General features: G+C 38.6%; 1 protein-coding gene across 2 annotated transcripts in view; it reads right to left on the reverse strand.

The window, feature by feature from the left end:
- Positions 1-450: 450 nt before the first annotated feature.
- Positions 451-24557, reverse strand: part of ppp3ccb (protein phosphatase 3, catalytic subunit, gamma isozyme, b) — a 37668-nt gene continuing 13561 nt past the window's right edge. The window contains exons 2-14 of one of the 2 annotated variants that reach the window (XM_067434059.1): positions 24204-24401; positions 23102-23226; positions 17267-17378; positions 14513-14658; positions 13063-13202; positions 12834-12911; positions 12635-12729; positions 12327-12452; positions 11882-11959; positions 8368-8452; positions 7517-7614; positions 4437-4463; positions 451-2061 (exon numbers count right to left, since the gene is read on the reverse strand). In XM_067434059.1, coding sequence (XP_067290160.1) covers positions 1886-2061; positions 4437-4463; positions 7517-7614; positions 8368-8452; positions 11882-11959; positions 12327-12452; positions 12635-12729; positions 12834-12911; positions 13063-13202; positions 14513-14658; positions 17267-17378; positions 23102-23226; positions 24204-24401 — 1484 coding nt within the window. In that variant the 3' untranslated portion in view covers positions 451-1885. The remainder of the gene's footprint in view (positions 2062-4436; positions 4464-7516; positions 7615-8367; positions 8453-11881; positions 11960-12326; positions 12453-12634; positions 12730-12833; positions 12912-13062; positions 13203-14512; positions 14659-17266; positions 17379-23101; positions 23227-24203; positions 24402-24557) is intronic. The other variant, XM_067434060.1, reaches the window with a different exon arrangement.

Below are 24557 nucleotides of genomic sequence, written 5' to 3' on the forward strand. Positions count from 1 at the left end.
ATTTTTTTTGTTTTGTCAATGATCAAAAGCCATATATTACATTAAAACACTGATTTTTCTTTGGATGAAAGAGTTACCTTTAAATACAATTATGAAAACATGTAGGTTTATCCCCGTCAAGTCTCGTATTAAGATGTGCGCCATGAAAACATGCAGAACCTGAACTGCTTGCGGCGTTAAATTAAGCAAAAAAAAAAAAAAAGGTGAGCGACTGTCTCAATGCCTGCGCACAGAACCCCATAATTATTAGCATGGCACATGACCTCAAAAGTACGGGAAGTCAGAAAAAGCGCAATCTCCAGTCGCCAGATTTTACGTAAAGATAACAGTACAGTGTGCAGTGTAGAAAATAACAGAAAACAAAAGGTCTGAAAAGACGATTCGGTAAACAGTTCTTGCAAATCCTGTCCTTCACCAAACACTCAGTACAGTACAGTACAGTAAAAGCAATCAAAATAACCTTGTTTTACTTTAGACAAAAGCAAAGATGAGGCTTCAGTCAATCATATGCGTGGACAATGGTCCACTCTAGAGAATACAGGCGTTTAGAAGAGCGTATCGCTCCGCTATAGAAATACTAGTGCTGAAGATACTTACAAGTTTGTTGTTGAAGCAAACCTTTTATAGGTACAAAAAAATTGACAATTAAATGGGCTTTTATGTTAAAAACATCCAAATGGTGGGCTACAATTGTTTTGTAGAAACAGAAAATAAAAAAGGCAAGCGAGAATTTTCAGTTTAACTATTTTCATTTAGCCGAGATGAGTTGCAAGATGTAAGGCATGTATGCTCATTTTCTGAGATGTTTAACATTCACCTCATCCAATCACATTTAAATATATATATTATGGACAGCAAGACAAATGTCCGTGTAAAATCATGCCAGTCAAACCGTGCCTTTTACCACTATGGTTTTAGCAAAACGTGAAAAGATCTAAACGTGTGCGAAATTACGGCAGAGGCCAATAAAAGCGTGACTGACTACAAAATGAAGGGAGAAAGTAAAAAACAAACAAAAAACAAGCAGACACGATCGCTCCTCCAACCATCTTGCGGGATGACTTAAGCTTTTCCGCCTTACTGATTACAAATAAGTATTTTCAGTTACGAACAGGAAAAAGAAAAACAAATGAAACAGAGTAAACATCACATTTGGTTGAGGGAACACTTGAAAAATGTACATGTACATATAAATGTGTCAACACTTGTTATTAATGCACTCCCCTTAGCTATAATTGGCATTTTGAAGGTATTTTTTTCACATGGTTTCAATAAAACTTTTTTTTGTTTTGCGTCAACAATTATCATACTTGCTTTGGGTATTCACAAATAAGCATTCTATATAATTATGTCGGCCCAAAAATGTATTTGCCAAGCGCACAAACAACGATAAAGTAAATCTGCCGAGCAAGTCTTGGTTGTTAAAAAAAAGAAAGAAAAGAAAAAATGTCCGAAATAAATCTAAATTTATAAACGTAAATTTACAAAATGGATTGTTTTTTTGTTTTGTTTTTTTCATCTACTGAATCTAAGATGACCTTACACCACCCCAATGCTATGTCTATATATATATATTCTGTATTTTATGTACACATGTAATATTCATCATGTATGTATTCATTCATCTCAATTTTTCCACCATTACAGATCTTACATTTCTTATCATCTATATCAATAAATAAATAAGAACCATGGTTTGTTTTTCACTACGCCCTCTTCATGGTATTGTGCGATTCTCCCCGAAATGGTCCAGGAGAGTTTTGCATGTAGGGGGCATCACCTCTACCAAAAAGAGAGAGAATGAGAGGAAAACAGAAGGAGAGAGAAAAAAAAAAGGAGACTGAAAGGAAAAGATGAGGGAGAGCGCTAGGTAGCTGCTGGGTTACTACGCCTGTGCGTTGGTGCCGTTCTTGTCGGGGGAATTGGCTGCGTTGATGGAGTTGGCAGTGCCGTCTGGCTGCACGCTGTCCCTGCGCGGAGGCATTCGCTCGTTTATCCGGTCCAGTCCACGTGCTTCTTCGAAGCTTTGGATCTTGTGTTGAGGGTTGAAGCCTTGGATGGCTGGAATTATGGAAGCAGGAAGTTAGATAATGCTTATGAAGTGACATACAGACAATGTTAGCTTCCGTTTTGGCGTTATTGGTATCATTGCATTGTCATGACAGGAGTTTACAGATTACACGAGCCTTAACATTAAATAAGATGCGCTCACACCATGTCATAATTTCGAGATGATACAACGTCCTCGGAATTATGCGTTTCTATGGCAAACCTATCAACGCCAAACTGAATCTGCAGGGGAGCGGTGGCACAGTGGTCATGTGTTACAAGTTGGATTTTCGAGGTGTAATTACGAGCTACACAAGGACTTGAACACTTTTTAAGTAATTGCAACATGGGGTGAATGCACCTTAAGATTTGAGTCAGGACAGAGCACAGTTAACTTTTAAACTGGAAAAAATAATTGGAAATGTAAAAGGCGTTTTTAATTAAATGCATGCATTCAGTTAAAAGGAAATGCCACACAAATTCACCTCTGTTTGTGCTCTGAGTTTGGGTTGCTTATAATTTGTATTTGGGAACACAACACAAGTTGTGAAGTGAAAAAGTGAAGCTATGTGGGCTTTCTACGGTTTTCGTCAAAATAAAAGCTTGATGAGTTAATGTTTGAAAATTAAGAAATAAAGGGATAAATACTATTGTTATTTTATAGTGAAATATTCCAATAGTACCAATTATTGTTTTGATAATTATTATTACATCTACTATTAGTCATATCATTTTATACATGCACATACATACATGTATGTATGTGTGAATGTGTGTGTATATACAAGCACAGCAAACCTGGAGCTTAAAAAAAACAGCTTAAGGAAAAATTGCAATTAGTCTTTTTTCACAAATGATCTTATCTTATATCCAGGGTTTGAAATAAACCCCCGCCAAATGTGGGTAAAAATCAACTGAACGTTCAACGCGGTCAAATCACTAGCCATTTTGGCAGGTTATTTTTGTTTACTCGCTTTACTTTTTTCAAGTAAGCCAAATCTGCCTGATTTATTAAATACAGCGTATTGAACATTTCCAGTCGCTAAAGTAGGATGACTACTAAGGCTATGCTCAGACTGCAGGCAAATGACAGCTCTATATATACACGCACACAAGCAAAACACAAGGGTATGTATCATAAAAGTTTAAAAGCTCTGCCTTTTTTTTAAATCCTCATCTTTTATCTTGCCTGCACAAATCCACTGGCTTCGGAAGCAGATCACACTATAAAATAATGTGTAATCATTTACTTTAATGTTCTCCATGTTTATGTGTTGTCTTTCGCGCATGCGGGTCAGTTCAGGACTATAACATCTGTGCGCACTGGAGTCTGATACTGGCCACATTTTAAACAATGTAAACACCTATACAAAAAAATATTTGTTCTGAGCAATAAATCGGAACACTGAGGCTCGCAGTGTGAATGTAGCCTAAGAGAGGGCCTTCCCATAAAAAGGTTTAAGAAATAAAGTTTAACAAATCAAACATCCAGATGAGATAAGTAAAAAGAGAAGTTGAGGGCGTACAGTAAGGCTACGACTAGTTTAGATTAACCAGAAACGCTGGCATACCTACGTCAAGCCTGATATTAACGGCAAAAACAGACCTTGATTTGAGTTCATCTATGTGCTTTTTGGTCAGGAAGTGAAACTGATAAAAACAAAGATTCAGTCTCATGCTGTGGTCTGCTCACACCCCTGCCTCTGGCTTCCCCCTTTAAACAGCTGTGACTGAAGAGCTTGCGCTCATGATTGTGAGACTTTTTGAAACGTCCTCCCTTGGTGGCCAGATCTACCAAAGTTCATGGTGGGTTACAGAGACAGTTCACCCAAATATGGAAATAGTCATAATTTACTTGTTACCTCATGTCATTATAAATTGTTGGTGGAACGCACAAGTTATTCTAAAGAGATATTTTTCTTCATACAATGAATGTCAAAACTTTTTTCTAACTGTATGGAGAGAAAAAACACTTTAGGTGTACAATTACTTTAAGTTAAAGTCAAAACGACCTTTACGGACTTACTTTCTTAACACAAGTTTCTTATCATATTGCGTCACATTATGAAAGCAAAACGTATTGTGAATGTTGTTGCATGTGTGTCATTTTTATCTGTTTAGTGGCGCAGGGATTACATGTCATCTTTAAATGCAAACAGACGAAATGGAACAAAACACAAAAGGAACAACAAACATATCTCAACGTGCAAATCAAACTAAATCACTAGCTTTAAAAAGTAACAAGCATGTGAACTACACACACACAAATAAATAGTGACATCGGCGACTACAAAAGGACAAAATGCACACGGACGACAGACAATAAATCACAGGGGGAGGGTAACAGACAGACAACACTGAGAAGGTTTCACAGATGTCTTGCATACCTTGTGCTTCCTCTGCTTCTATGGTGGCTGTGTAAGCATGAGTAGTAGTGCCATGCCCAAAACGAACGGGGAAAGAAAGTGAGTCAAGTTATCAATGCAATCACAAGTACATTCAAACCCCCTCCCTGTTGTCCGTTCATTCATGTTCCCCTCCCAACATCAGCCCAAATGCTTCACATGCCACACAGGAAGAAACCTAAAAGGGGTTAGTTTAATTGCTTCATCCAGAACATAAACAGATTTCAAAATTAGTTTTTACTCTGTGAGGTTTGTTTTTGAGAAACCATGCTTTTGATCCCGAGGCGCGAGGCCTTCTGAACCACTCTTGACATGGACTGAGTCTATTTTTACAGCTGAAGGTATACAATAGCCAAACAAGGAGAGACTTTCGTCGTAAAAAAAACACCACGCAATGCACTGTATATGCATGATGACAGCTTATTTGTGGCTTTCACAGGAAGATGAGAGGCAAGACAGCTTTGAGCGATGTGTAGTTTTATTTCTATTTTCAGCTTTTGAAGAATCCTTATTTACATCTCCTCCCCCAGCGCAGCACCGACACATTACAATCACAAGACGCGGTTGAATTTTATTGTGCCTTGACCTTTAGCCAAAATGTTGCCACAGACCCCTAAATATGACATGTTCTTTAAAAGTGCCTTTCAGTGTATTTTCCACCAATGAATACGCTTTTATACTGCACTATATTGGAAAAAACATTGTCATATTTTAAATTTCTTCGATATAGATGGTTATCTAAAAAAAGCACTATTTGGAAAGAAAGAATTATTCAAGAACGATTACAGTGATTTTGTAGGGGAGTGAATCTGCATAGAAAATAAATTACAAGCACGACAAATACAACAGATAAATGTTTTTCAGGTGAGTCTAACAGTATTCAGGTACATAAATCGAATAATCAAATGCAAAATGACACTGCATGGTCTTTAATGCACATGTCTGTTTAAGCACAAAAAGAGAACGAGAACTAAATTATGTGTTCTGTCTGTGCACAGAAAACAGCGCACAAGTATTTTTAAACCGCGTATTGAGTGCTCTTTTGCGTGTTTTTGCGCTTTGATTATATACTAAAAGGCCTTAAACGTGTGCAAATGATCAACTTTCACTTTATGATGGTTAAAACGTAGCGATCACCTGCATTCTGAACTGTGGGGCCTGGTCCGTGCGGACACGGATCAACTTCGATCCCTACTTTCTTGACATCGCGCACTCTGCAGTGTGACAGCATTTATATTAGGTGGCATTAACTACTATGTACTAAAATTTAAAGGAAGTGTATGCAAGATTGTGGCCCAAACTGGTACTGCAATCACTTTCAAATGACGGTAGAGCGGTGTATCCCCTCCCCTGACTCAAGGTTGCCAGATAGGCTGCAGGATCCAGCAGGAACTTTGTAGTTGCATCTGTGGTAACTAGAGCAGATCTGGCAACCTGGATGCCGAAACACTACTGACTTCGTGATTGGTCGATAGGTGGAGGGTGGAGCTTCAGGCCAAAATACAACATCAGTTGAGGGCTGAAACAACAACTTTTAAATGACAATATCCTGGCTGGACTACTTGTCAGTGATATAAGTATTTGAAATGAACATGATTTCTTAATGTCTAGTGACATATCAGGGCCATTTTATGATTAATTGAAATACATTTCTTACATACAGTTCCTTTAAATTAATTATTTGATAAAATGTTCTTACATTGTATTTTATGATTTTATGAATTTTAGATCTGTAACCAATTTCTGTAATCAAATTTATAATTACACTGTTTACCCTTCCCTTAAACTTACCTACCCATACCACCACGCCGGTCCCTAACTTTACCCACATTCCACCTCAATATCATCAAAAATGTTTTGCAATACATAATAATAAACAACATAATAAATACATGATTACATTTTAGTTATGGCAACCGAATATATTTTTGTAACAACTTTAAGTCTATGCATATAAAAACCCAAACTATTTAAATGTAGCCTTTTTGGCAGAACAGTGGCCTAGTAGTTTCATAGGAGTGCAGTGCTCAGACACGTTAAGCTATTGTGCCCACATGGGCAGCAAGCCCAAATATTCACCCTAAAAAAACAAAAGTGTTTTCAGCATGAGAAACTAGTCACTGTGATACCAGGGTGTTTCCAATTGGATAAGTGTTTAGCACATTCCTATGAAGTTTCTAGAATGTTCTGGCTCAAGTCAAAAATGTCTGTATGATACCCTAGATATGGCTTGAAAAGTCTGGCCACTGAAAAAACATTGATGTATCTTTCACAAATATAGTATGCAACACACCAAAGTTTTAGGCGAGGCCACATTTACTATTGCTTAACGAAAAACAGGAATCTGCATGCCTGGGAGCAGTGTAAGGGTGAAAAAGTTGCCCACACAGATTTTATTTTTTCATGTGTTTAAGTTGGACAAACAAATTCACTGTGTTGGAATGGATGATTTGAAGTGACTTTTGTGCGAGCAGTGCTTCATGCATCTTTCTATGTAATACGAAACAATCAGAATCATACCAATTAAAGAGCAACTAGTTTTATCAAAAACAAACCTGACCATGTTAATGTGGCTGTTAGTAGGAAGGCGGCAGGATGCAGCAGGCTGGTGAGTTTTTACATTGAAGGCCAGGAGAGGAAGCATGGCACACCGACATGCGCTGGCTAAATTAGGTCATATCGCGTCATAGTCATAAGCTCGCAGGAGCCCCTCTCACTGTGAAAGCATCACCCGCAGCAGCTCCTTGGCACTCGCTAGGATCTCAGTGCTGCTTGGAAGTTTTTCAGGTCCCTGTCAGGGCAGGAAATCTGAAGCGTGTTGATTGAAATCCCCTTCATGACCAAACCCTTCTAAAATCTTCCCCCTCTCTAAACGATATCACTTTCAATGCGCTTCACCGTGAGAGAGACATAGCTGCCGGGCAAGGAGGTGACAGAAACAGGGCGAGGGAGAGATATAGACAGAAAGAATGAGAAGGAAAGAGCGTAACAGGAGCAGGGGGGTAGGTGGAGAGCCGGTAACACCCTCTACACAGCTCATTAAGGCCGGGAGCAAGACTTACCGCTCTGTAGGGTCTGTCGGCCACCTGACAGGACACCCAGAGGCAACGTCCCAGTGGGGGTCAAGCCCTTTAACTGCAACACACTCTCGTTCTCCTCTCTGAAAATACAGATTGCAGATCAATTCAATGACTCTAAAATGTCATGTGGTGCAACCAGGAAAAATAATAAAAATGTTCCTTACTCTTTGAACACATTATCAGTTTATTTAAAAAAAAAAGCCTTTTAAAATATATAAATGTATCAGTATATATATTTTTTTTTACATATCATGAATTAAGTTTAATTTATAAATATTAAGATTTTGCAGTCATACCATATGACATAAGATTTATCTGTAATATACTTTAAACATGCTTCAGTAAAAGCATGTTCATTGGTTATATACACGTTACCATACCATATACGTTAAAAAACTGTAAATAGTTTTACATTACATGTAATTTTATTGTAAATTACTGTAAAATGTATGGGTTTTTGCAAGTACCATAAACATATATTACCATATAATTTACATTTAAAAAAAACAGTAAAAGTGCTACTGAAGTCTCTGCTTTACACATTGCAAATGATAAAATTTGTTTCTTATTTTAAGCCATGTAAATTGGGGTACGTTGTCACATTTTATGTATTATTTTACCGTTTTACTGGTGATGGTGTTTGGTCTGTGTATTATTTTTTTATTAAAAAATAAAATAAAAATGTAAATACATTTTTTTTCCCATTAGTTTTTCCCGTATGTCTAACAGGATATTTTTACAGTAGTAAACATCTCTGTTGTGCAGAAAGAAGTGAGTGTGTGTGTCAAATCCTTGACCAACAGGGATTTGTATGTGAAGTGCGTATTATTCACCTAAGAACAGAGAAAACTCTGGCCATCTTGCCAATGGCACGAATCTTATTTCGGATCACCTCCTTGCGGACTGCCGGGGTGCCACCTGCCACAAACATGCACAAATGGGGAGGGACAGAGAAAAATAAAAATAGACAGAAAGAAGGTTAGGGTCTAGTTTCATTGATGGTACATGGGAAAAAGTTTGCTATATATCTATCTACTTGAAACCTTGCACATTGTATGAACTACTTTTATCCAGATAAAAATGATAAAGTAAAGAGAGATAATCCACATTGTTACCTGCAAACTAGCCCTAATCTGATGGCTAGAGTCATAAGTACTGTAGATCAAATGAGGCATTACATTCTGAACTCCCATAAGGAATAAATAAACCCCATTTCAAAACTCAAAGGCTCACAGACACACAGAGGAAGTGTGTCAGGCCAAGTTAAAATTATGCACCATTCAAAAAAAGAAAAAAAAAGAAGGACAAATCAAATGGGTATCAAGAACCGTAAATGGGACACTGTATTCCTTCATGACAGCTCCTCAGATGTGGGGTGGAGACACTCAGAAAGGGTTCATCTGGTTTCATTACAGCAAGAGGCATCACTGTACTTCATGGCTCTTGCATTAAGAGCAGTCATTCATTTTGAATCATTGAAGTGACTGAATAGAGACCCAGTTTGTCTTCACTTAGGCAAACCGTTAAGAACAATGCTTGTCTGGCAAGAAGGTTTGTAAAAAATGTGATAATTAAAAAAACAAAAAAAAACAAAGAACGGGCTTTGAAGGCATCCATGCAGTACAAACTAATCAATGTCTATGTACTTCCTGTTTTTGCAATGTTACATGCATCAAACAGATAAAACAATATAGCAGGATGGCCTTTTAATCACACAATGCTGAACGCTTAATGCCGAGTTCATATTTAAAGCAACTTGCACACAAGAATACAGTGTCCTAAATAGAAATATATGGGTTATTCACTGAGGACTAATACACACTAATCAGAGAACTTATTTGATGAGATGAGGGGCATGCTGGTATATAATTAACAGAGGTGAAATCCACATTGAGCAGAAAAAAGAAAGGGAAGAAAGGTGACATTTTACTGAGAAGGCCAATGGAGCAGACTTTTTGTTACATTTCAAATTCAAATAAAACGTTGATTAAGTTATTGTTACAAATATTTTATTATATACAGAAATTATTCTAAAGTTTGGGGTGAGTACATTGTTTATTCTAAATAAATTAATACCTTTATTTAGTAAGCATTACATTTGCGTTAAATTAATCAAAATTGTTTTTCAAATAAATACTGTTCTATTCTAATTATATCTGTTCTATTCTAATCTAATTATAATACTTTCTATTAATGAAACATGGAATTATTTATTTGTTCTAAATATATTAAAATAGCAATGAGTTATTTTAAACTTTAGCAATAATTCACAATAAATGACCAAAGAACGCAGCCATGATAAGCATAAGAAACCTCATTCAATTTCATTTATTTAATCAAATTCCAAAAACGATATTGATATTGCGGGGTCTTTGACGTCTCACAAGCAAATATATTTGCATATGACAGCCTTCAGAGCAAGACACTGATGAGTAGTCATACATCATCTCACCACAGGCCCCACCTATAGGCATTCAGTTGCTTAACGGCTGACACTTGCCCACACTGGATGCGTGAGGTCACGTAGTGTTGCACGATATACCGGTATTGCAATACCCTACTATTACAAGCGGTATGATATGAAATTGTATTAGTACCGGTACTTTAAGGAGGACAGCGCTAATATGAGCTGTATTTCTTAATTTGCGTCGATGTGTGACAGCAGGTGCCAGGACGTGTGTGAGAGCTCTGCTTCAGCCGTTCACTAAACATTGGAAGTAGAAGAGTTAAATACGCGCAGCACATGGTAAAGAAAGCAACGGAAATATGCGCGCATGAGAAAATAAAAGCGCGGCGCGGGACGGGACGGGATGTGCTCTAGCCAGACTCTGACGTGAAGCGCACACACACGCCTTTCACGGATTCAGACAACATGCGATCGCGATTCAGTTCTCTCGTGGATTGTTTGGATTTGAATGGTCAAAAATATGTAAAAATGCACCGCCTGGCGTCGGATGTCTTTAGTGAACGGGCACAGTTCAGGTAATGAGATCCATGCAGGTCTTAATCCAGACCTAATATTCTGTGATTAATCAAACAACAATGAAAAATAGAAAACCACCACATGCTTGGCTAAATAACTAAAATATATGTATCAGTGTATAGTTAAATTATAGAGTGAAGACTAGGCAGTTTTATTTATACATTTTAAAAATATTAATTTCTTTGACGTAATGTTAAATAAACCTAATGTAACTGAAAAAAAACCCCACAGTTATTGTCATATAGTTTGTAATTTGCATTTTTTGCTTATTTTTAAAAACACTGAATGATAACATGATTGATAATGCGATCTTTTTATAGCAATAAGAGGAGGGAATAATGAAAAATCAGGGCAGGAACATGCTGGCCAAGCAAATTTTTAGTAAAATAAATAAAACAATGAACAATAAGTTATGTTGTCATATTATTCAATTTATTTAGTGATTTTTATTTATTTATTTTTTACCGTGGTATCGATTTAGTATCGGTATCGAGGTATTTTAGTCTGGTATCGTATCGAAGTCATAATTTTGGTATTGTGACAACACTAATGTCGCATCAAAAGCAATTTGAACCTATTATAAATTCCAGACACTGTCTATACTAAATACAGCATACAGAGGCATGTTCAATTTCTGACTTAGTCCTTGCACTGGACAAATGTAAGAGTGATAAACGCATGCGCTGACATGTCTAGTTTAAACAGGTCTTTTCGCTGCATCGCAAACCACAAGTTAATTATTTCCTAATGCTTTGTCTGTGCTTACTCATGTGCAACAACGAGTGGGCGTTGATATGGATTCCTATGACATTAGCCAATCATATCAGTGATCGCCGTTTAGTGAGCCTTAAAGGAGCCGCCACTTAAATATGGATCATGTTTGTGCACATATACAAGGTGAAGTCAGGATTATTGGACACTTTGTCCTAGTCATCTCATTTTTTATTTTGTGGTGGAGCAAGTTAAAATCAAATCCAATTTTTTTTTTTTATTGGCCCGACTAGGCCAGTATTAAAAAGTCTTTAGCATTGAGTCCTGTTACCTCACCTCTTTTAAAAATTATTTAATTTAAAAGTTTTATAAAAATAACTTATTTCTCAACTTTTAGGGCTCAACTTTAAGCCTAAATGGATTTATTTGGAGGATAATAAATAAAAATGTTAGTGTCATAAAACTATTATATATATATATATATATATATATAATATATATATATATATATATATATATATATATATATATATATATATATATATATATATATAAAATAGTTTTATGACACTAGCATTTTATATTTAAACGCTTCAAAGCGTATATATTTAAACGCTTCAAAGCTTTAAAAAAAAAGCTTTGCATGTTCTTACCTTCACATGTGTCGTCTCCCTCTGACATTAGCTCATCATCTGAGCAGATGTTTAACACGTTGACCAGCATCTCTGTTACTGAGAGCACATGAGAGAAGACCGGCTTACATAGACCACCAACATATGCTTTCTGAAACCAAAAATGGGTCTACTTCTACTATTTATTACATGCTTAGGCTTTAATACTACATAAATGACATGCTTCGTTGTGTTCAACATGAGATCTGTGGTCAATTTATACAAATATGTATTTGCTTATTCTTTTTGTTTGCATATGTTTTGTCAGAATGTTTCCTAGAGAATCAACAAATCAAAAAAATCAGAACTGATAAATAGCAAAACTAATTTTTAAAACGACACCCAATAATTCCATACTCCTGACAAGTGTTAAAATCAATGAGTAAAAAAAAATAAAAAAATACGAAGCTTTTTTTCTTCTCTTTACCTTTCTCCCCAACAAAGGGGAGTGACCACGTGAACACATCCATGAAGTTGGGCAGCCAGTACGGGTGAGGAGAGCAATTGAACTGCCGGATGTTCATGACGTTGTTCTCGTATTTCAACACAGCAGCTTGAGGGGTAAAGGGACAAAAAATATAATAATCAGAAAGTCTGAAAGACTTAAGATTTGTAATTAATTTTGAGAAGAAAAAATATATTAAAACGTTTTTATTTCAGCAAAACTTACCTGGTTGAGAAATTTCATAAAGCTAGAAATTAAAGTGTTCAGCACAGCGTTTTGAAAGCTCTTACCTTTATTGTTATACACATCTAAGTAGTTTGGTGCAGAGAAGATTGTAATTAATGAGGGGAAGCCTGTCGTCTGACTTTTTCTGTACATTCGATACCTAAGGGGGTCAGTGAAATAGAAAATAAATTGTCAGCAGTTCATTTAAAAAGAACTGATAAACCAAGCTCTTAGCCTGGTGAGTGTGCTGTGCAGTGGACTCACCCTGCATCTTGGGCTTCGTGTGCTCTTATAACTGACAACAAGTTATTATTCATCAAAAAGTCACATACTGCAGGGTAGCTGTTAGAGACGGAGAGAGGTGTAATTAGCGATTCCAGCAGTCCATCAGTCAAAACGCCATGACTAACATTGAGAGGTGCGACTGTGAACAGGGAATGAGTGGGCAGCTATCAAACAAATGTGCATGTGGGCAGACTGTCAGCTGGAGTACCTGTAGAAATAGGAACATCCTCTCACACTGTTGTGACAAAAGTGCTCTGAGCTTTTTTCGCTGCCATAGTCCTCACCAGGGTCAGACCACAGCAGGTCGCACATCGGCCCGAAAGCGGGCGGCTCTTTAAATCGGTCTAACTGCAGAGCAAAGCAAACAATTAGACCATCGTATCCATCACTGCAACAATGCAAACTCAATCTGCTTGTCAGTTTGAACATGTATAAATCTATGACATTTTTAAACCTGGGTATCAGATCGGGATTACTGAATAACTAAAATAAAACCATTTGTATGAAAAATTAATGCCACATACACATCCACATATACATACGGAATAACATTATGTTACACCTAATATTGTGCGTGTCCCCCTTTTGCTGCCAAAACAGCCCTGACCTGTGGACTCAGCTAGATACCTAAAGGTGTGCTGTGGTATCGGGCACTAAGATGTTAGCAGCAGTTAACATCTTTTAAGTCGTGTAAGTTAATAGGTGGTGCCCGTTTTATCACTCCCCACGCGCATCAATGAGCCTTGGCTGCCCATTACCTAGTTGCCGGTTCACCACTGCTCCTTCCTTGGACAACTTTTGATACTGACCAATGTAGACCGGGAACACCTCACAAGAGCTGCAGTTTTGGAGTTGCTCTGACCCAGTCCTCTAGCCATCACAATTGGGCCCTTGTCAAACTCACTCAAATCCTTACACTTGCCCATTTTTTCCTGCTTCTAACACATCATCTATCTGTCAATTGACTGAGGGCAATATATCCCTATTATTTGTATTATTACATCTTTTATTACTTCAATTTTAATTTTATTTTTTATTTAGCATTATTATGGTGACAAATAATAATATATATGTATAAAATGTTATATATACACATTACACACAAATTAAAAATAATCATAAAATGTAATTATTTTGTAATAAATAGAGTAATTTAATTGGTAATAAATAATAATATATTCTTGTTATTAACATTGTTTAGTAATGGAAGTTATATAATTTAGTATTATAATAAATCAAAGTGTTTAAATAAATATTTAGCAAATATAATTAGTATTAAAAAATTTAAAAAAATAAAAACAGGGATGGGTCAGGGTGGTCACTAGGTGTCCAACAACAGATCATTTCGAATGCTGAGGTAGACTAGTGAGATTACCTAGAAGTTTTTTAGCTCAAATATTCTTAGAGCAAGTGGTTTAAAGGTGATCCGTTTAAAAGTTCAACCTTTACAGAGAGAGTTTCAGCATGTTGATTTAGCAGTAACAACGCCCTCTGAGAAACTGCATGTCTAAATTCATCCCCTCTTAATACATCATCTCTACACTGATCAAAGCATTGCTTTTGTAATATTCACCATCTTCTGGTACTGTCACACCATGACTGTAACATACGCAATGGAACAGCACAGGGCACAAAGCGATGCTCCACATCTTACTTACTTTCCGGATGTCGTCGAGGCAGGTGACCTCAGGGGACAGGCCTCCATGAACGCAGAGGAACTGCTGGTTGAGCAGTGCGGCCAGGGGAAGGCAGTCAAAGGCCTCCATGCAGGCATCATACACAAGCTCAGAGTACTTAATCTTGCCTGCAATGAGAGAACCACAATAAAAACAACCATGTATCTCTGAACAGGCGCAAGCGGGGTGAATGAGCTTTTCAAGCCAAGCCTGTCATGCTGTCCGTTTGACATATCGCAGTAATGCTGGGTGGGTGAGGGCAGACTGGGGCTTGCCAACTTTCCAAGGCTAGAGGAATAGATGGAGGAGGATGTCGCATGCCTTGTTAGGTGATGTTGCAGCAGATCCACGTGCTAATTGGGATAAACTGAAGAAGCCAGCGTGGCGGGAGGCTGATTAAAGGAAGCTGAGGCCGGAGACAGGTTACACGTGGAACAAGGGCTGCATACCGTTGCTAAATCCTGACATTTCATAACGGGCTAACCGCGCAGCATATTGTAAACAGCAGTACTGACAGATGAGAAACAGGCTGCCTCGTGATGAGCAAAGAACAACATTGCAACGCGCCGGCAATTGGTGAAGTAGCACATCATTATCAAAGGCTCTTTGATTAGCTGGATGGAGACACAGCCAGCCCCAATCTAGGCTGAATGAACGCATTAACGGCCATGGGATTCTGCTGATACAAACTAGGGATGTGCAGCGTGACTTCATTTCCATAACGTATAAACGGACATTTTGTTACTGACTAGTCGACTGTATAAGTGATGCTTCTGGAAAAAGCCTACTTTATGAATTAATCAAACATTCAAACAAATCCCATACTGAACACTGCAGAAAAATAGGTCATACATGTGTAAGCAAAGCCTGATGTTTACCAGCAACTATACATTCTATACATTATATAAATTATTCTATTTGTTAGGATATTGAAACAAGATACATTTAATTAATTTACACTGGTATACAATTTTATACTGGTACAGTCCATCATCACAGGTAGTGTAACTAGCCTATAAGCAAGCCTAATTGTAAATCACCTTTTCAAATGAAATAACCTTTATTTATATGGCGCTTTTTATGTCCAATTGTTTCAAAGCAGCTTCACAGTTTTAACAGGAAGATAATGCAGCAGAATTTGAGATGGCTGTACAGCCGCTCTGGTGAAAACGGTGATGTTATTGAGCTAATTTCAATTATCATATAGCGTCAAAGTGGGCAGATCAGTAATGTAGTTGAAATGTAGGTGGTCCCTAACTGAGGAAGCCAAAAGCCAAAGGCAACGGTGGCCAGGAACCAAAACTCCTTTATTACCCCTTTTCCACCAGAATGAACCGAGTGCTAGTTCAGAGCCCGTGCTAGTGTCAGTTCTAAGTTGGTTCATCTTGAGAGCCTTTATGAACCGGTTTGGCTTTCCACATGTAAGAGAGCCACCGCAGAGCTAGGTCTTACGTCACTGTATACGTCTCATCTTTCTCGCTAGCGTTTTAGCAATGCTAGCGAGGCAGCGGGAAATACAAACACACCCGGCTTGTTCGAGATGCATTGACGCTGCGCAGACCGATCCGTGTATGATATCAAAATACCGCGTGAGCGATTCAAAAGCATAAGGAGTCATTGGCGCTCGCTCTACTTTGATGTCATACGCAATCAGTCTGCACAGCGCGCGCCGATGCATCTCGAACAAGCCTTTCCTCAGTGGCTCATGGCTTAATGATCCTACATCAGCATTAAAATGCCGCAAATCCAACGCATTCGTGCAGCTCCCCATGATTTGTATAGACGGAGATTACAATCCAGCTGTTAGCTTGATTAGCTGCTATTGAAAAAATGGCGGTCACAGGTTTGTGTTCATCTTGTTGATCACGGTAACGCCGCCCCCAGCCGGTGACGCAAGCAGCTCTTACTTCTAGCCCAGCAATGTTTTGGTGTTACTTAAGAACCACTTTTCCTGGCTCGGAGCTGGTGCTTTGGCTGTGGAAACACAAAGAACCGATTTGAAACTAGGCTCTGGCTCAGATTTAGCACCAGCACTGCCTTGGTGGAAAAGGGGTATATGACCAGAATGGATAAAAAAAAACCTTGGAAGAAACCAGGCTCAGTCGGGGTACCAGTTCTCCTCTGGTCGAAGATTGTAATAATTTAGTTTGACTTATCTCTTTTCTTCTAAGTGTAAATACTCCATCACCCTAATTGTCTTCTGAGTGGACAGAGAGAAAACAAAAGCATACAAAGTCAAAGGCAAAATTAAATGATTTTGTTTTCTGCTCCAGATATAGACTTTTTAATACTGTAAAAAAGGAGGGCTGAGAAAACTACACAGTGGCAGCTGGAAGCATAATTATATTAGCCGAAATATTTAATGAACACATAGGGGACAAGGACTAACATTGACAGTTTTGCACAGATTCTGTGTGGATCTGCTTATGATCATCATCTGCTGGTGGAAAGCAGGCAGCGATTCAGTGTGAGGGGTTTAGTTAGTTGTCAGAGTTTGTCATAACTAGGATGATGGCTGATGTAAATCTAAGTGGGGAGTGAAGAGGCCTGACGAGTGCTGAGGGATTGTGATTGAGTTCTGTGGCAGCGGCCCGTCATCGAAGACTCTCAAGACATGATCTTTCTCGGGATGCCACAGAAGAAAAATAAATTGGCATGACAGAGTTGAATGATAGGATCTCTTGGTAATGTTTACACACACACACACAATCAGAGTTTCTCAAGAGCTGAGCTTACATTCTTGTTTAAAGGTGAAGTACTCCGTGAGATGCCGACACTCGTGGTTGCCTCTGAGGAGGAAGAGGGTGGTCGGGTGGTTGATCTTCAGGGTCCACAGATAGAGCACACACTGCAGAGATGCAAACATAAAAAAGAAAAAGGAATCACATACAATAGCAATACTCTATACATGATATTCTGTTTAATCAAAAATGCACTGATACTTTCAATATTTCTATTTTATGAATATTTCCTACAGCTCAAACAAAGAAAATACAGGTCACTGAAACTTTGAAACTCCTATTTCTCAATGTGGTCAGAGTTGTTTCTATGAGGCACAAAACTAAACATCCTGCAGACAGGGTTTCTTGTATGCATTTGGTGGCATTTCAATACAAATATGATAATGTTATGAATCACTGTATCAAATAGTGACATATGCCTCGCAATGTACGTCATATGAAATAGTTGCAGTTACCCTGCCCTAAACATCAAGATGGACCATGAGATTGATATACAAGTGGAAAATTTAAATGTTCCATCAAATATGAACACACTATACTGGAGAAAACAATCCTTAGTAGCGATGCACCAAAGTATCAGCCAATAATCGGTACGCCAAAAGCAATTTTTTCATTTAAAAACAGACAATGATCAGAGCTGATTATATCCTGCCGAACAAAAGAGGGTGGGAAAACGTGTCACACTGTCCTACTATGTGTAAAGTTAACGCTATGTTAAACAGGCTCTATTTGACCCTATAAATGCCCCATCCAGTAAAAATCGCAAAGAGCTGTTACTTCTGATAAAAAAAACAACATTTCAGCTTTTGAATTCTGATGATTTTATCATATATTTATACAATATAGGGAAGGCTGTCCGCTGGAAGCTAGACAGGTGTTAAATGTGGATATTTTCCTTACAAAAACCTATCGATTTACTTCAGAAGGCCTTTATTAACCCCCTGGATGATTTTCAAAATAGTTGGACACACTTTTTTGGGCTTCAAATTTTGGGCTGCCATTCACTGTCATTATAATGCTTGCTTGGATTAGCAAGGACATATTTGAATATAAATCATATACACACAGGATGGCTTGAGGGTGAGTAAATCATGAGGTAATTTTCATTTTTGAGTCAACTATCGCTTTAAATGTGCTGTGACAGACTACGCAGCACCTTAGTTCAAGTGGCACCATAGGGAGATTCATCTTTTCCACTTTAATACAAGTTCTAACATGAAAAAATATGCATGAACATAAAAGGTATGTTGAAAGATAAATAAGCTACCGAAATGAATCATGACTTATGTAAATCGCTCAATCAGTTTTTCAACTGCTGAATGACATCAATAAGACAGCTTGTCAACTTATGTTACATTTACAAGTCACTGAATGTTACATTTACCTCAGGAAAGTTATCCAGTGCTCACAGTTTGCTAATTGGCTATAAAAACACGAGATGAGCTTATTTACTGTTAATTATATGCATTTTTATATAAATTTGTCATGAAGACAAGTGTTTATGAAAACTACCTTATGCGCAACTAAGTTGTTTACAAAAATTTCAGTTATCTGAGTGCAATTATTATATCTAAAAATAAAAAGCAGTTGAATATAATAATTTGGGCTCTGTTTGTAATGTTCCAAATGAGAGGGTTCCCTGTCTCTCACACACACACACACACACACACACACACACACACACACACACACACACACACACACACACACACACACACACACACACACACACACACACACACACACACACACACACACACACACACACACACACACACTTTAGTTATTCAGAATATCTATATCTCTAATCATTCTGATTCAGCTCAAACTATTATGCTGGAAGACTGCGACAAAGCAGGTTCAGTGTTTAAGAGGATTATACCTCCATTACTCCTGATATTTTATTAAAGGAATAGATCACTCAAAAATGAAAATCATTCTATCATAACAGACCACTAGCATTCACAGTATGCAAATTCCCTTTATGCACGGAACACCTAGATGGCTGAATTAATTTTCCACTAAGGCTAGTGGACTGTGAGATACTATATCCCACAATGCAATGGGGTTCACCTCTACTTCCATTATAAATAGTTCCATCAAAATTTTTTTTGTTTTTAACATTTCTTAACTCTTAAAACTCAAATAAAACAAGTTTTTACACAAAACTGAATTGGATGCTATTTCCCCCAATTCATTTTATTATTATTTTTTTTCTTTTCAAGATGATAATTGGACCACTACTCTTTTTTTTATGTGACGTAATAAACATTTTTGTAAACTCTGTCACCTTGCCACTTCTTAGCAATGTAAAATGTTACATATAAAATATGGGACAGTAAAGTAGGGGGAACAAAAAAATCCATGCATACACTACTGTTGCACTAAAGTTTGGAGTCCTATTTTTAAAAAGAAAATAGACAATAAAGGCACGTCTAACTATTTATAAATCACAAAAAAATATTTTGAACTTCAGAAAAAAGAAAGAGATGGTTTACACAGAAATATAAAAGCAACACGGCCATTTTAAACATTGATAAATTATCTTCAGCAGCAAATTATTATATTAGAATGATTTCTCAATGATCAAGACTGGAGTAATGATGCTGAAAATCCAGCTTTACTGCATTTTTGATGTCCTGGTTACACTAAGAAACTCAAAATTAAAAAAAAAACATTAAAACAAATCTTACTTCAAACTTCTGAAAGGTAGTGTACTATTTTTTGTAAATGTATCCAGTAAGGATACAGTAAGTAGTATGCTAAGCACCCCCAATCTTAGACTACCGCTCGCACTCGGAGATAAGAATTTCAGAAACTGAAGCTCATGTACACTCCAAACACATTGAACCACTAACACATCTGAGCAGACAGAACATTTTGCTGCATTAAGCAAGACTTATGATTGCAATCTTTTCACATTCATTTCTGATATCATCTCTGAACTCTAAGCAACAAAATGTCTAAAGTAATCAGTACTGTTCTCTTGAAAAACTTGGCTCGTCTCTCACAGACATGGTATCCCATTAAGAACTTGCAAAGGCTTTTCTGCATAACATCGCAGTAAAGCAGTGGACAGGATACACAATTCTTTCACCATCCTCTCAGGAAGGATAAGCTGCGTTTAGGTTGTGGTTATTTAAAAAAAGGCCCAGAAGCAGAGGCTGTTTCATCAAGTCCTACACTAAAAGAGATACACAAAAAAAAATTAAGCTTTCTCCATATAGCTCTGGGTGTCTGGGTGGGGCGAAGTCTGGTGGTGTAACCTACGAAACGTTTGATGACTGCAGTGTCCCAGTCAGAGGGCATTAGCAGGTGGTGTGGTGGATGACTGAAGTTCAGTCCTTTGTGGTCTGTGATGTCCAGGGAGGGAGTAGGAACTTTGCGTGGCCTTTATTGTGAAACACACACGCTCTTTTTCTATGCGTCTCGGGTGGCCCACGGCCCTGAACCCTCAGCTGTGTTTGATGGTATTGAGCAGCGGTGTGTCCGCTCGCTTACACCGCCTCTTTTAACCATGACATTTCTTCCATCCCTGAACTTTGCAACCAAAGCATGACGGAGGTGGAAGCTTTTTGAGGACTCGCGCATCGCCGGACCATTCAGAATGACATCAGACATCAAGGCTAGTTATATTAAAGTCTGCAGCTGATAAGCTGGACACAAATTTTTCCTCAAACAAGAAACTATTTACCAGTAACCTCGATTTTGAGAAATGCTTTCTCTGGCCTGCAGGATAGCAGGATCAATAATCCTTTAATGCCATCTGCTTCATCATTGTGGTTGCTTTACAATGATGACACAGTGTTACAGGCAGAGGCGACATGCTGATTGCATCACCACAATGCATTCTGGTACAACAGAGGCTGTTTGAAAAGAACAGCCACATGGCATCTTCTGAGCGCCAAGGTACATTAAACGTGAACGTCTTAAGGGTTTACAATGTGCAAGATGTAACTTCTTTCAGAAAAGATACATTTACAAAGCCTTAATAAAAATGTGGTTTAAAACACAAAATAGCCTCTTTTAAAGGGGTGATGAATTGAAAAATCAACTTTCCCTTGAACTTTTATATATATATTAAATCTACATTTCAGTGGTAACACATAAGGTGTTGATCATCATCTTTCTTTATTATTGTTAGCACTACCTCGAACTAAAGCGGCGTCTCTTCAGAGCTGTCATTTTCTTAAATGAGCCGCGGCAATGTTTCAAATGAGCTTCTAACGCTAGACAAATGCCTTTATTTTCAACGCGATCACCTTGTACCCAAACCATTTTGAAACTAAGTAGCCATTTGTTTGTCGATTACAAACAAGCTCCTCGGCGCCGCGTTTGCGTGAATAATGTTACGCGCTGTAGAGGATTTTAAAAAAGTGACGTGAGTGGAAGGGAGGCGGCGGCGCCGGGACAGTGTGTGTGTGTGAGAGCGGGAGGCAGAGAGATCATAGAGAGATGCGACAGAGTTGCGAAATTGCAGGCGCAACTCGCGGCTGTTATTTCAAATAGCGCAGCATATTTTAAACTAATCGGTTAACCGGTTTTAACCGGCTAATGAGGCTCGGTGGTCGGTCAAAAAAAGGTTTAGATTTCGCCATCCCTAAGGGTGCGTTCACACTTGTAGTTCGGTTCGTTTGGTTCGTTTGGTCCGGACTAAAAAACAAAAACAAACATAATAGTCCTGGTCCGCTTAGCGTTCACACGGGCATTTTTAACAGCGAACCTAGTTACCGAACCAAAGGCACAGGGAGACGGACACAACCTGATTGGTCGGCTTATATGACGTAGGAGCTCGTTTACCGAACATTCAAAACAATGCTGTGTGCGGATTACACGCGCGGGCATTTTATGCGTGTAACACATATGGCATTATTTTTTACCAGAGAACTCATGAAATGTTCAAAACATTCAAAACAACGCTGTGTGCTGGATTAAACGCGATCATTTTATGCGTGTACATGTGGCATTATTTTTACCCGCTGAGAACTCATGAAGAGCTCATAAAATGTTCAAAACTTTCAAAACAGCAGCAGAATTTCCTCCGTTGTGCAGAACAGAGACGGCCGTTCTGTCGTCTGTACCACCTGCTAATAATGGGCAACACAGGAACTTTGATGAGAAGAGCCAGGTATGCTTTTTTTGTGTTTTTTCTAGCATTTTCGAAACATGCTCGTCTGACCAAATATTGATTAGGCACCTCCTCGTTGCTCCACATTTGCCCTCTAACGTAAAGTTACTAATTTTGGATACACCGATCTTTCCGCATCGTCAAATCAGCTGCATTATGCGTCGCATCTTGTGACATTATACATCCGGTTTTTGGTCCGTTTACATGTCTTTGGTCCGTGTTGCGTTCATATATCAATCGAACCGCACCAGAGTTCGTTTGGAAGCGGACCGAGACCCATCTTTTTAGCGGTCTCGGTCCGCTTGTTTGGTGCGCACCAGGGTTCGGATGGCAGCGTTCACATATGTTCAAATGAACCGCACTAACCGAGCAACCGCACCAGGATTCGTTTTAATCGAACCAAACATGACAAGTGTGAACGCACCCTAACACACACACACGTCTTTGTAGTCTCTGCCAATTGCTGTGTCACTATATGAGGACATGAACCATCACTTGACCCTTTTATTTGAACACACACTCAAAGGTCTAAGCTCAGTGAAGAAATTGACAGTATATTAGGCTACTGTTGTAGCTACCTCTCTATGTAACAATAATATCATAATAATACGCCTCTACTAATAATAATAATGCCTAGATGGTTGCTTACCGTACCGCGTACCGTAACATCCCTACTTGCGACCATTACTGTGTAACACTCACCTCAATACTGAAATAGCCTCGATCCACGTAGTCTCCCAAAAATAGATAGCGTGTGTTCTGCGGGGAACCCCCCACCTCAAAAAGCTTCATCAGGTCGAAGAACTGCCCATGGACATCTCCACACACTGAAGATGGAGACAAAACACAGTGAGACCAACACTTGAAGTTGAAACAATAACAGTGACCTCATTGGAAGGGTGAAAACATTGTGGAAAAACTGTGTACATGCAAGGAGGTCAGAGGTCATCTTAAGATTAAGAAAAAGAAATTGGTGGCAAAAATGCTAAGATTTGCATAGGGAGCACTAATCTTAAAACCACTAAACAGAAGTGCACAAATACTAGGCCCAATGAAAACAGCAGTGTGAAAAATATCAATAGCGGTCACCCAAACAGGATGTGGCTAAACCAACATTTCTGTTTACAAGGTAAAAACAAAAGTTGTATAAAACAGCAGAAAGAGACACCGTCTCCATTATCCATGCCACAATTTTTTTTGCATTTCTTTTGTAGGCCAATTATTATGCACAGTGCATGTTATGAAAAACATGGGGGGGTGGGGTGAAGGGGGATAGATGTGCCCATTTATATCCACACACCTGTTTGTGCGTTTGCTCGAGTATATGGCGAGTGTTGGGGGTTTCCTGTGGCCTCCACTGGGGAATTAAAGTGTGGGGGTGTGCGAGAGAGAGTCTAGGATGCAACTGTTTCTCTGACCTTTATAGAGCAACCACATTAGGTTGCTGTGGAAGACTAGCTCCATATGAAAATAAATCACACTCTTCTCGCTGGCTTGAGGATTATGTCGGGGTCAAGTCTAAACCTTAAAGATTAAGGATGATATCAGAGATGCCCGATCAAGTAACCGCAGAACCTTGAGGGAGACCATGAAAAACCATAAAGTTCTTCATGATAAGAATCGTCACTGTCAGTAGTGGGCATTAATGCTTATCTGTGATCGCACAGCATTAGGGGTAGCGAAGATCCTGCGAGAACCACATCCTGGATGTAGATGCTGGTTGTGAATTACGACAGGTTTGTAGTGTTGCCACACAATGAGTCATCAGAACAAACAGCACATGGCTGAGTGTGCAACAGCCTACCTGTGATGGGGGCCTCCACTTCCAGCATGCACTTCTCGTGGCGGAGGATGTTGGCGCCGTCGTTGATGATGCGTAGGGCAGCGTCCTCCTCCAGGCGGCCCTCTTTCACCAGGTGGCTCTTCAAAAGCTCCACCTTGGGTTTGCCATCCTCGTACAGCTCTTTCAGGGTGAGCCTCGTCGTGGGAGCGTATGGCACCGCTGCGGGGAAGAAAAGAAAGGGAGACTCAAGTCTTTACTCTAGTTAGTCACAGGGAAACCCTGCTGGCAAGCATGATACATTAGAAAAGTACTAAGCAACTCCAAGATGACATTATCTGCATTTTTTTTGCCATTTTGACAGTAGAAAATGGATTA

This window comes from Pseudorasbora parva, chromosome 23 (genome assembly GCF_024679245.1).
Source record: "Pseudorasbora parva isolate DD20220531a chromosome 23, ASM2467924v1, whole genome shotgun sequence".
Lineage (NCBI taxonomy): Eukaryota > Metazoa > Chordata > Actinopteri > Cypriniformes > Gobionidae > Pseudorasbora > Pseudorasbora parva.